The 12,211-nt window shown below is 34.8% G+C and overlaps 1 protein-coding gene across 1 annotated transcript in view; it reads left to right on the top strand.

The window, feature by feature from the left end:
• Ubr3 (ubiquitin protein ligase E3 component n-recognin 3 (putative)) overlaps positions 1–12,211 on the top strand; it is a 187,218-nt gene that overhangs the window by 114,520 nt on the left and 60,487 nt on the right. The window contains exon 25 of the mRNA XM_023719126.1: positions 2,008–2,093. Coding sequence (XP_023574894.1) covers positions 2,008–2,093 — 86 coding nt within the window. The remainder of the gene's footprint in view (positions 1–2,007; positions 2,094–12,211) is intronic.

Below are 12,211 nucleotides of genomic sequence, written 5' to 3'. Positions count from 1 at the left end.
AAAAAAAAAAAAAAAAGAACAAAAGTACAGGTAAAACTTTATTTTTGCACTATACATTCAGAAAGATAGAAACAAAGTATTGTGCTGTGATTTTCAACAGTGTGGGGTGCCCAACCGTGGCAAGAGGAGTGCAATTTTGAGCCCCACCTGAGCAACTTAGCCCAATGTTAAGGCCCTGGGTTCAATTCCTAGTTTTGCACAAATAAACAAAAACTCCAGAAAAAAGCCAGTGACAGGTGACCGTTTTGTGTTTTGTAAATGAAGTAAGAACATGTTGATGGGTAGGGCCGAGCTTTTAAAATTATGGCTATTACATATTAACACTTTGGTTAGATAGTTTTTGTTTTTAACACCGAAGGAATTTTGTGCAGTAAGAGATCTTTCAAATATTATCTGAAATAATACGTTAAATTTACTAGTTTGAAGTATCCTCTAAAATGAAATTCTTTATAACATATTTGTTATTCTCTAAAGTATCATATTTGGTGATTGAATAAACAGAATTGTTCTTATATTTTAGTGAATATTTTTGCAAGTATGGTGAAATAAAAGGTGACATCCTGGTTCTAACATTCATTTTGAAGCATTGTTCATGTTTTTAGTTAGCACCTTTAAAAGTACTATCTAGGAAATCTTAGTTTTTGTAAGAGAATATAGCCATTAATTTTTTTCTACAGATTAGGCAACAGAAGATTTGTGAAAACAAAATGTATTGATCTCATTTCTATTCCCTTGATGAAGGAACACATGCTGGTCTCCGCTCGCTTTCTGTCCACTAGTATGAAATCCTTGTCCCTGCTTCCTTGCTGGTAGGTTTTTAGAAGTTCAGTGAGCAATGCAAATCGCTGAAGGGTGGAAAATCCCTGGTCACACAGAGGCCTTATCAGCAGCAGACAGATGGAGCTCTGAGCGGGAACATTAGCAGTGTAATTGCTTCTCTTCCCCAAGAGAAAGGATTAAAACATCCCTTTAGAAATGGGTGGCCATGTGCAGACTTAGGAATATTAATATTTTTTACCAGTTTGTATTTGTAAGTAAATGAAAATATTATTTCAAAACATTCTGTGTTCAAAATAGAATCAAAAACCAATTTTAAATGTTTTAAGTAAGATACAGTCTCTTTGGTTCACTTGAAAACAGTAAACTTAAAAATTAGCATTTTTTTTAAGGGGGAAGATATCTCATTATTAGTGTCAAATGCGTATCTTTGCTATAAATTAATTAATTAAGTTTTAGTTGTAGGAAAAGACTTGTAAGTACTTATAAAGTAAAATACAGCTTAAATTATAAACCAGAACTTTATTTATCTTAGCACAATTTGTTCTTTTACTGTTTTTGAATGTCTTTAGATTTTCACAATAATTTGATTTTTGAAACATCAGTTCACTAATCATTGCTTTTCTGTTATTATATAATTTGCACTTTCAAATTCTATGAACATACTGTTTTCCAATGTCAATAAATACTGTATTTTAATACTATAATTTTAGAAGTCCATAAGAGAGTGCTGTTATTTATGTATTTTATTTATGTATTTTATTCATAGCCACTTCGACATTGATTTTGTTTCTTTTTGTTGATTTTTAAATAACATGTAAGCTCCAATGAGTGATACCATTTCTCTCATAGGAAAATTGGTATGCCCTTGCATTTTAGTAACTACTTATTCAGTGGTAGACGTTGGAGTAAAAATTCTTCCATCAGATTCATATGGAGACTTGTGAAATAAGTTTTTTTCCTGAGGTCTAGTTTTTAATATTTGCCTACAGCTGGATTTTACAACAATGACATGGTGACGTGTGCAGCTTTTTGCAGGTATAAATATGTACATATAATTATGTATAAGTTGTTCCCTTTTCATTTTTAAATATCAGATAAAATGTGATTATTACTAATGTTGCATATTTACAAGTAATAAACTTGGGAAATTAATAATATCAATAAAGCAAACTAAAAAGAATCTTTGCAACCTAATAACTGAAATATGTTTTAATGCTTGACTTACAGAACCAATTTGGAACTTGAATTGATTCATAGAGGAGGCAATTTGTGTTCTGGTGGTGCAAGTACAGCTGGAAAAAGGTCTTGTTTAAGTAAGTTTTTTTGTTCTCCTCCTTTGGTGCTGGGAATTGAATTCAGGAAATTGTGCTTGCCAGGCAGGCACTGTGCTGATGAGCTATATCTCTGGCTAAGTAAGTTAAACAGTATTAAATTTTAAAAATCTGTTTATGTAAGTTGTCAATATAAAGGGGGAAGTTGTCGATATAAAGGAATTTTAGTTTCTAATTTATTTTGATTAGTAGATACTACCATTTTAGTTGCATAAATTATTTTTTGTTAATTCTTGATTGATGTTTGGGATTGGTCAGTACTAGCCTATAAACTGTTGCATTAGCAAATGTTTAGGAATGGGATTTCAGCTTTACGTTTAAAAATTTGCAGCATTTTTTTCTCTGAAGCACTTCAACTTACTCAGAGGCTCATAAATGATGAAATAAGAATCCTGAAAATAATAAAGTTCTAGTGGCATCTACTTGAGTAACCAAACTCAATTTTAAATTATTAAATTGATAGTTACTTCCAGATTTTTTTTTCCTTTTTAGTGAATAATCAATTTTAATATGCCAGTATAGGAAAGATCGTGATGAACTTGATCCTAAATGTAAATTAACATTGTGATTATTTTTCATATGATTTATTACTTAAGATGTTATGTATGCTTTATATACATTTTTCTTGGAAGTTATTTGTGAAGAATATATGTTTGTTGTACGAGGCTCCACTATTTTATAGGTATATAAACTTAATGTTTTGGCTATTCAAATCTAAAGCAATTTAAATTGAGCATTAGTGTTCAGCTGGCTCTTTTTTTTCTTTTTGATCTTTCAGTGCAAGTTCAATACTATTATTAAACAGAGTTCTGGACCGGCCAGATAGTTCAGCAGACTAAAGCACCTGCTTAGGCAGAGTGCCGTGGCCAGGGTTCGATCCTCTGTGTGCTGTGCTGTCCCCACCCCCAGGATATGCTGAGACTGGGACTGAGACTGGGTGTATGGCACTCACCTGTAATCACAGTGCTTGTGAGGCTGAAAACAGGAGGATGACTACGAGTCCAGTCTACGTAGTGAGACCCGATAGGCCCTGTACTAAATACATTACAAGTAAAACAAAACAAAAAAGAATTCTTCCTTTTTTCTAGAGATTTTTCATCTATCATTTTCCTTTTCCTATCCATTTTGACTACCTTTTATAACTCATTTTTAAAATGCCTTTTTTCATCTTTGGGGAAAGTGAACAAACTATGAGAGAACCTTTGCTTTTATTATTCTAAGAACACTATACTCCATCACAACTTTGGGAACCACTTGGTTAGGAAAACTTTCGCTCTTGCTCTTTCTTGCTCTGTCTTGCACGCTCTCTTGACAGGGTCTCACTATGTAGTCCAGGCTGACCTTCAACTCAAGGTGATTCTCCTGCCTCAGCCTCCCAAATGCTGGGATTAGAGACATACACCACCACAGCCAGCTAGGCAAGAAAACTTTTAATAAGTTTTGTCTGAAAAGGATTGAGCAATGCCTGAAAATTAAATTGTAGGGACACAAAAATACATATGGTGTATGGGGATTTGAGAGCAGAGAAAATACTAATGGCCAGTGAGAAGTGATTTTTTTTTTTCCTCCTACAATAGTGAAACTAAAATGTTACCTAATTTATACTGAGGAGTAAAAAGTGAAGTGGAACAATGTCATTCAATAAATATATCTTTAAACAAATTTTTAAATAAAGTTACTCGTGTCCAATCAAAATAAAAAGCATATTTCTAAATTCATATCTGGGAAATTTTCCACAGTAAAAAGTGAGCAAAATTATTTCACATAGTAATGCACCATGGTATTTTGATAATGCTGTGGTTTCAGGGTGGAAAATGGCTGAGACAGGAGTGTGCAACTATGACAAAGATGAGGATAGGGTCAGTTCTGAATTGGTGGCTTTTTTTTTTTTTTGCGAAACTGGGGTTTGAACTCAGATCCTGGCATTTGCCAGTCAAGTGCTTATCCTACTGAGCCATCTCCCCGGCTCCGTTGGTGGCTATTTTGAGTGAAACCTGGAGCCTAAATGAAGAGACTGTCAAGGAACAACTTCTGGTAATGAGTCTGTGAGTCATCTGTGTGTATAACATGGAATGTTCTCAGCTCAGACCTAAGTGAATGAGGAGTAGCTACTTGCCATAGGCTTTGGGTCATGTCAGCAGTTTTATACCTTTCTTCTGGTTCTGAAAAGAGTATATAGAATCAGAAGCAAAACAAGAAAGCAACCTGATTGTTGCTTTGAATGACTATGTAAGTTTGGCTTCCAAGAGCAAAACACAGTGAAATAGAATTGTTACTTGGATTGGACATTTCTTATGTTGAAGACCATACCTTGTGAAGCTTCCAGAAGTGAAATTTGGAACCATCATTGGTTCTCATTTATATCTTAAATTGAAAGCATGAGTGAACTCTGGTTGTGTTTCAACTGCTGCATTGCAGAGCAGCCTCAGCCTAAGTAGCCTGGTTCAGTACAATGGCACATGAAAAATCAGATTTGCAAGTTTTGGAGGACATCAAAAGTGAACCATCAGATTACTCATACATGGATGATGAAGGTGATCCATTGTGGTAAAATACCTGCTTTCATAGCAGAAGAGTGGTATGGGTGGACAGTGATCATGAAGAAGATGACCATGATTACTACTTTGATGTTGGCCATGAGAGCTTGTGGCAGTGAAATGGAGCATGAGTCAACTGATACAAACAGAGGGAATACAGACCTCCTTGATTCAGATGAAGAAAAGAGCAATGTGAGTACATATTTGACTGGTTGAAATGTTGCAAAATGGCCTTGCAACCAAATGGAATGATCCAATGTTAGAACTAGGTCCAAGAAACACAAGAAGGGTTTTGACAGGGGTAAGATGTATTGGATAGAATGGCAATACTGCTGTTCTGTGTTGAAAATTGAAACAATAAAAATACAAGAAACAATCAAAATACTACTATACACAAAGGCTGAAGTTCAGGTAAGCACCAATACAAAGGTGCTTATACGTATGTACATGTTCAAAAATGCATATTATGACACCTCACTAGCTGAACTGAAAGCATTCATAGGTCTGCTGCACTTAGCAGAGATTTCTCATGGTGATCACAGGAATGTGAAAGACTTGGAAAAGTGATGGGTCAAAATATAGCATGAAAATTTATGCCCTTGTAAATGCAAAAACTTATGATTTCGATTTAAGTATTTATTCTGGAACTCAGCCATCAAGTTTTTATTTGTGTAATAATATATCAAATGATGCTGTGAACAGCCTTATTGTGCCCATCTCTCAAACTAATTAGAATGTGACATTGACATTTGGTTTCCAATAGGAAATTACCAGTTTTGAATTGATGTTACATTTACTAACAGAGCACAAGTTGACCAGTGCATGAACTGTACACAAAAACAAAGCAGAAATTCCAAGTAAAATGTTGCCATTTCAAAAAAGAGAATTATAGAGTACAATATTTGGATTTCAGAAACATAACATTGACATATATGTGACAAAGAAAAACAAACTAGTACTGCTGATGCCAACATTTCACCATGATGGAAATGCTGATGGGGAAACCTCAATGAAACAGAAGCCTGAGATGGAAACTTTGTACAACAAAAGTGAAGGTGGAGTAGATGTTTTGATGAGTTACGCAGCAACTATGATGCCACTTAAAACACAAGAGTTGATCCAGTGGTTGTGTTTTACTTATGGTATAGTTTGATGCAAGTGCAAAATATCACAGAGAAGTTTTCTTAGAGGATTGGAACTGTAATTCATAAGAGATCACTTACAGCAGAGGAAACAAAATGATTCTGCTCAGGAAACTGCAAAATGATTGTGGAACACACTGGTGAGCTAACCAGTGCAGGTACAGCATCACAAAGATTTACTACAACGGGAAAACCAAAAAGTTGTCCATTTTGCCCTGCAACAGACTACAGGAAAACAAAGCATATGTGCTGTCAATGTAAGCGATACTTCTGTATGGTACATGCAGTTGTTATGTGTGAAGACTGCCTTGGGAGTGAGTTGAAGCCAAGCTTATTTCTGTGGTAGATTTTTGTTTGTCTTTATGTTGTAGTTTGCATAGGTTTTTATTTCTGATACTATCTTTTAGTTTTTTTTTTTTTCCTTTTAGGTTTTATAAGCAAGTACACAGATTATGTGAAAATGTTGATGTGTGTTACAAGCATTCTGTACTTTTTGTTTCTTTTTTTTTTTGTTTTTGTGAGACAAGGTCTGAATGCAGTTAGGTAGGCCTCAAACTTACAATAATCTTCCTGCCTTAGCCTCCTGAATACTGAGATTATAGGCATGTGCCACCATGCTGACTTACTATACATTTGATATTTTATTTTATTGATACCTTATTGCCCTGCCAAGTGCATATTATACAATATATAGGAAACTGCTGGAAAAAAAACAAAAACAAAAACACAGGAAGAGAAGTGACAATACTGCCAAGTAGGAAAAGAAAGCTAAGTACATATGATGTAAGTGTAGTTTTTGTAAGCAAGATAATGTGAAAATGTTGATGCCTATTCTAAATGCATATTGTATGTTAGGAATTTAATAATTTATTGATATTTTATGTTCCTGTTAACTACATACTGTATAATAAAAACAAAAAGTAAGACCCCTGAGATGTCAATTATGTCATAGAAAAAGGCCCCCAAAACAAAGGACACATGCTGCTGTGTAAGTGATGTGTGTGGAACCTGCTGTTGTCATGTGTGCAGACTGCCTTAAGTGTAATAATTGAAGTAAAGTTTTTTTTTTTTTTTTGTGGAGTGTGCTATGGCATTTTCATATAGGAATTTATTTCTGATGTTCTTTTTTAGACTACATCAAAAACCAGTCAGTGCTGAAAATGTTTTGATAAACAATAAATATTAAAAACTTAATACTTCACCTATAATTTTAAAGTTTGTGAAGTACTTTCACATAAATTATTTGATCATAATGACTAAGTGAATAGGTGTTTGTCTCTGTTTCATAGACAAAGATACTGAAGTTCAGAGTGGTTGCTTTACATCTGGAAAGTGTCAGAGCTTGCATTTGAACCCAGTTCTGCAAACGCTAACTAAAGTTGGTTATGTAAGATCTGTGCCCTTCCCTTGAGGGTCCCACAGAGTACAGTCTTTAAAAGATCTTTTTGCCTACAGCTTAGTTGAATCTTTCTGATTGCATAATACTGACTTGTGAGCTTTCAGAGCTCTGCTGTGTTAAACCTTTTGCTTGTCTGTTTTCTTTTACCAGCCTTTCTCTATGAATCCTATTCTTGTTTTGGACTACCCCCCTGTTTTTCTTTGGTTATCAATTAGTTCTATATTCCTCACCAGTTTCATAGCCGGTTCCTCCTTGATCCTGCTTAGAGACATCTTTGTCAGTTTGTACACACAGCACTGCTCCTCATTTCTTGGTCACAACTCTGTACCTTCTTCCTTACTCACCAGGAAATGTCAGACATTTAAGGCCATGGGCTTGGAAAAAGGGATAGGCATTAGGTAATATATTGTAAGATGTCATATATTTTAAGTGTTAAGTTCTAAAGAGGCTGTAGATAACAGGTCTAGGAAATTTGGAGGTTTGGGATCCTATCTGGTAGAATCAGTCAAACTTTTAGTGCAGTTGACACTTAAATGAGACTTTGAAAGATGGAGATTTGGATTTTCTGTTACAAATCTGTGTATACACTGATGAGTACTCTCAGGCTTGATAGCAACAGATATAAAACCAAACAGATAAAAAATTGATGGCATAACTTTAAAAAATATTTTATTATGGTTACTCTGTGTATTTCATAGTGATATGATTTCAAAGTAAATATGAAACTATAGATTCCAGTGAAGTTCATAGATTTTCAGCATTTTTTTGTCATGACATTTTAGTATCTTCTCAAAAAATGTCAAAACCATTGACAAGTGTCATTTTAATAAATTAATACTAGGGTACAATATTAAAATATTTATTTTATAGTAGATCATCTTTTTATATTTTTACAATTGACTTTCTGCTTTTTCTGTAAGTTAAGTTAAAAGTCAGAGTTTACATCTCAGATGAATCTATGACTTTATAGAGAGGTGTAAAACTAAGCTCCAGAGCTGGGAATGTAGCTCCTTAATAGAGCCTTTGACTAGCATGTGTAGGCCATTGTGTTCAGTCCTCAGCACAACAGGTAAACTAAGTTAAACTTTAGTCAGCTGAACCTGGAGAGACTAAGTAAACTGTGGCTTTGACAGTTTTATTTGGTAGGTCGGATTGACTTAATTGTGATAGAGTTTATGATTTTAAGAAGTGATGCATAATCACTAAGTGAATAACTTCCACCCACATATAGTATGTATGTATGTATGTATGTATGTATGTATGTATTTTATTTTTTGTGGTACTGGTGGTTGAACTCAGGATTCTGTACTTGCCAGGCAGGTGCTTATTCTACTGAGCTATCTCCCTAGCCCCAAATATAGTATTTAGAGCGTGCAACTCAGTTTAGGTATTATGCAGACAACTTCAAATAGTTTTAATTGCTCCAACAATGAACTTTTTGCAATTTAGAGTAATAGCAAATTATTTTGACATCAGTGTCTCCCTTCATAAGACTGTGTAAAGATATTAATGATTAAATGAGGAATTTTTGCAGAATTACTGCTAAATAGTCTGGCTTTATTCTTTAATACTTATGGTAAAATTCTGACAGAAAATAAAGAAAAAATTTCAAATTTAAATATAGTGAATTTTGAACCCCAACTTTTAAAATTTGTGTATTTATTTTTGGTTACCACATAAAATCTAATAATCACAGTGTATAAATTAATACAAAAATATAAAAATTGTCTCCTAAAGCCAGTGACCTATCAGTTTTTAGTGTTAAAAGTTGATTTTATGGTATTTGAAAATTTTTCTGTTCTGAAGAGAAAGTTTACTTGAGTCACATAATGTATTTAGGGCCCATGTGAAAGTTACATACTGCATAGAAAAAGCAATAGGTGTGTGCTCAGGCAAATTATTTAATATTTTGAATTTGTTTCCTCATCTATAGAGTCAGTGGCTTAGCCTGGGCTGATCAGTATACTAAAAAATGTTCATGGTGGTTAACTCTGTTGGCAGATGTGGAGCTTCCTGCCCCATCTTTTTCCTTCTTCAGTTAGCACTAATATTATTCAGCATGAAAGTCAAATAGCTAAACTATAATGTAGTGGGCTGGGGAAATGGCTCAGTGGAATAAGCGCTTCCCTGGCAAGTGCAAGGGCCCAAGTTCGATCCCCAGTTCCGCCAAAAAACAAACAAACAAAACCACCTATAATATAGCAACATTTAAAAAAAAAAAAATCTTTGAGACAGGGTCTCTCTGTGTAGTTTATTTTTTATTTTTTTTGTATTTAGTACAGGATCTCCAGGGTCTACAAAGTCTCACTGTGTAAATCGGACTCATAGTGATTTTCCTGTTTCAGCCTCCCAAGTGCTGGGATTACAGGCACACGCCACCATGCCCAACCTCATTCCCCCCCAGGGCAGGTCCAGCATGGCAGGCCTGGGGGTAAGCCTTTTAAAGGATGGTAGAAGAAGCAGTATTGTGTAGACTAGATAGATGAGATTCCAGACCAAGTTCTTCGGTTTGAATCCTTGCTTCATTCTTTATTAATGACTGGATGTTTTAGGGCATTATTTAACCTGCTGCATTCTGTTTCTTATAATACCCAACCAGAAGATAATTGTAAGAATTCAGTTTTGTATCATGTGTTTAGGCCTCTATAGATTCGAAATCTTATCAGTGCTATTTCTATTACTGCAATACTATCACTATTCAAATTGGAAGTGTATGGTAGGGATGCAAAGCATGATTATAGTAATTTTTAGACTGATTTTTGTCTTAGTCTTTCCAGACTGCAGTAACAAAATACCGTAGACTGAGTGGCTTACACACAACAAAAATGTATTTCTCACAATTCTGGAAGTTGGGAAGACCAAGGTCAAGGCACTAGCAGATTCAGTGTCTGTAAGAGCCCATTTCCTCATGCAGAGCTATCTTTTTATCATAAGCACACATCATGGAAGGAGAAGAGATCCCTTTAGATTTTGGTTTCGGGCACTAATTTTCTAGGCCTTAGCTCTTAATATCACCTTCAAGGTTAGGATTTCAACATATAAATTTGGGGACAGAGAGCAGTCTTTTATAGGTTTTTAGCTCGTTTATTTTTAAGCACCTAAACAACTTATTGTTCAGTTAAGAGATGAGGTTAGGAGGTTAGGATGGGATTTATTTCAATCATATTTATTTACTGTAAAAAATACATTAATTTTGGGAGGCTTGGGTTAATAAAGCTAAGAATGTGGTCTGGAAATTTGGGTTAGAGGAGTAGCTTTAACTGTTTAAAGTCTTTCTGAAGGTTCTTTGGTTTGTGGTCCAGGTAGCAAAGACTTCTGCATTTATAATTTATATGTTTCACCAACCAAGTACTTTTGTTAAGGTATAGTGGTCCTCAGACTTAGCTTAGGGCAGAGTGGTTCTTTTTGTAATGAGAATGGACACACTCATCTCACTCCTTGGTCACTGTTTTAAATGAGGTTCTTAAACAGGACCTGTATTTATTAGTATATCCTCTTGAGTAAGGAGGAGATGAGGAATTGTAATCTTAGCTTTCTCATTCCCTTCTAGGACTACCCATATGTAAGCAGCATTTACCCTCAGCTCAGTGCCATATTGTAAAGTGAAAAGGGAGGCTGCTAGCCATTCAAACCTTAAATAGAAGTAAAACAGTTTGTTGAAGCTAATATTAATATCTGTGATACTTGGGGGTAACCAGTGGACAGTGGCACTGTTTCCCTGGGAGTGGAGGCTTAGGATTCTAGGAGGCATGAGAGAAACATAGCAGAGAAGTGGGAAAAGTACTAAGAACAGCATTTTTTTTCTTTTTCTTTTTTTTTTTTTTTTGGAACCTGGGATTGAACTCAGGCCCTTGCGCTTGCCAGGGAAGTGCTTATTCTACTGAGCTATCTCCCCAGCTCTAAGGACAAATTTGCCTTTGATATTTTCCTTTCTCACAGAGGGAGGAAAACCTCCAAAATAAATAAAATGTCCCCATCCTACCCCTAAACTTGTGTGTACCCTTACTAATTAGCAGTAGCATATCTATACAGTAGACTGGAGTTAGCTGTGGATTCTGGTCCAGTTGTTACCTGTTGGACTTTAGGAAAGTCACTTAAATTTTTGCCTTATTGTGGAAATGGGAATGATGATACCTGTATTGAATATCTTTAACGTAAGGATCAAAATATAAAGGAACTAAAGTACTTTTGATATATTATTTTATTACATATAATAATAATTTGTGAATTTGCCTTTTAACCCTTTAAAATTGCACCATCAGACCTACTTCACTTCCTGCTGTGCCTTGTCTGGAGTGTTTAGGAGTGGGATAGGGCAGGGTAAGTCAGTTTCTGTCAGGTCCAGGACATGGACCTCCTATCCATTGGATTACAGATGTTCCTTATTGCTGAGAGCTGTTCAAAGACCTTGTTTGAGATGCTCCTTCCTCATTTCACTGTGGCAGATTTTTCAATAGTCTATAAAGGAGCCAGGTGAAACTGGCTGTGCTATGAGAGGTGTATATGCACACCCATAACATTTACCATGCAATAAGTGAGCCAAAGCCATTGCTTCACTTTGATTATTTAGTTACAAAGAAATGGAGCTTTTTTCTCAGTGATAATTAAAAGTATCATTTGACTAGCTGAGAGTTCTTTCATTGTCAGTTACTTAACCACTGATGAGTACACTAATAAGATAGAACTATGAAATGATCTGGAAATGTAGACCCAATGAAGTTTACCTTCAGTACATTTTAATGGTGGTACAATTTAAGATAGAACAAAGTATTTATATAAGTGTTAGGTGTAACTCTTTAATGCTTATGTCTTAATGGCTAGCATTAGTTATCCTAAGAATACCCTACCCATTTTAGATTTCTTACATGTTTAGCAGTAACTGACACAATTTTGAAGTTAACAACAAGCTCAATAAATATCTATTTCAAAAACAAGTTTGAAAGATTTTAACATAGAACAATTTAGAGTTTAAAGTTTGTACTCTTAGAGATAATAAAAATTGGCATGTTATATATATATATA

Source organism: Octodon degus, unplaced genomic scaffold (assembly GCF_000260255.1).
Source record: "Octodon degus isolate 3935 unplaced genomic scaffold, OctDeg1.0 scaffold00065, whole genome shotgun sequence".
NCBI lineage: Eukaryota > Metazoa > Chordata > Mammalia > Rodentia > Octodontidae > Octodon > Octodon degus.
Note: the sequence above shows the minus strand (reverse complement) of the source record. Positions and strands in the feature narration are given on the sequence as shown.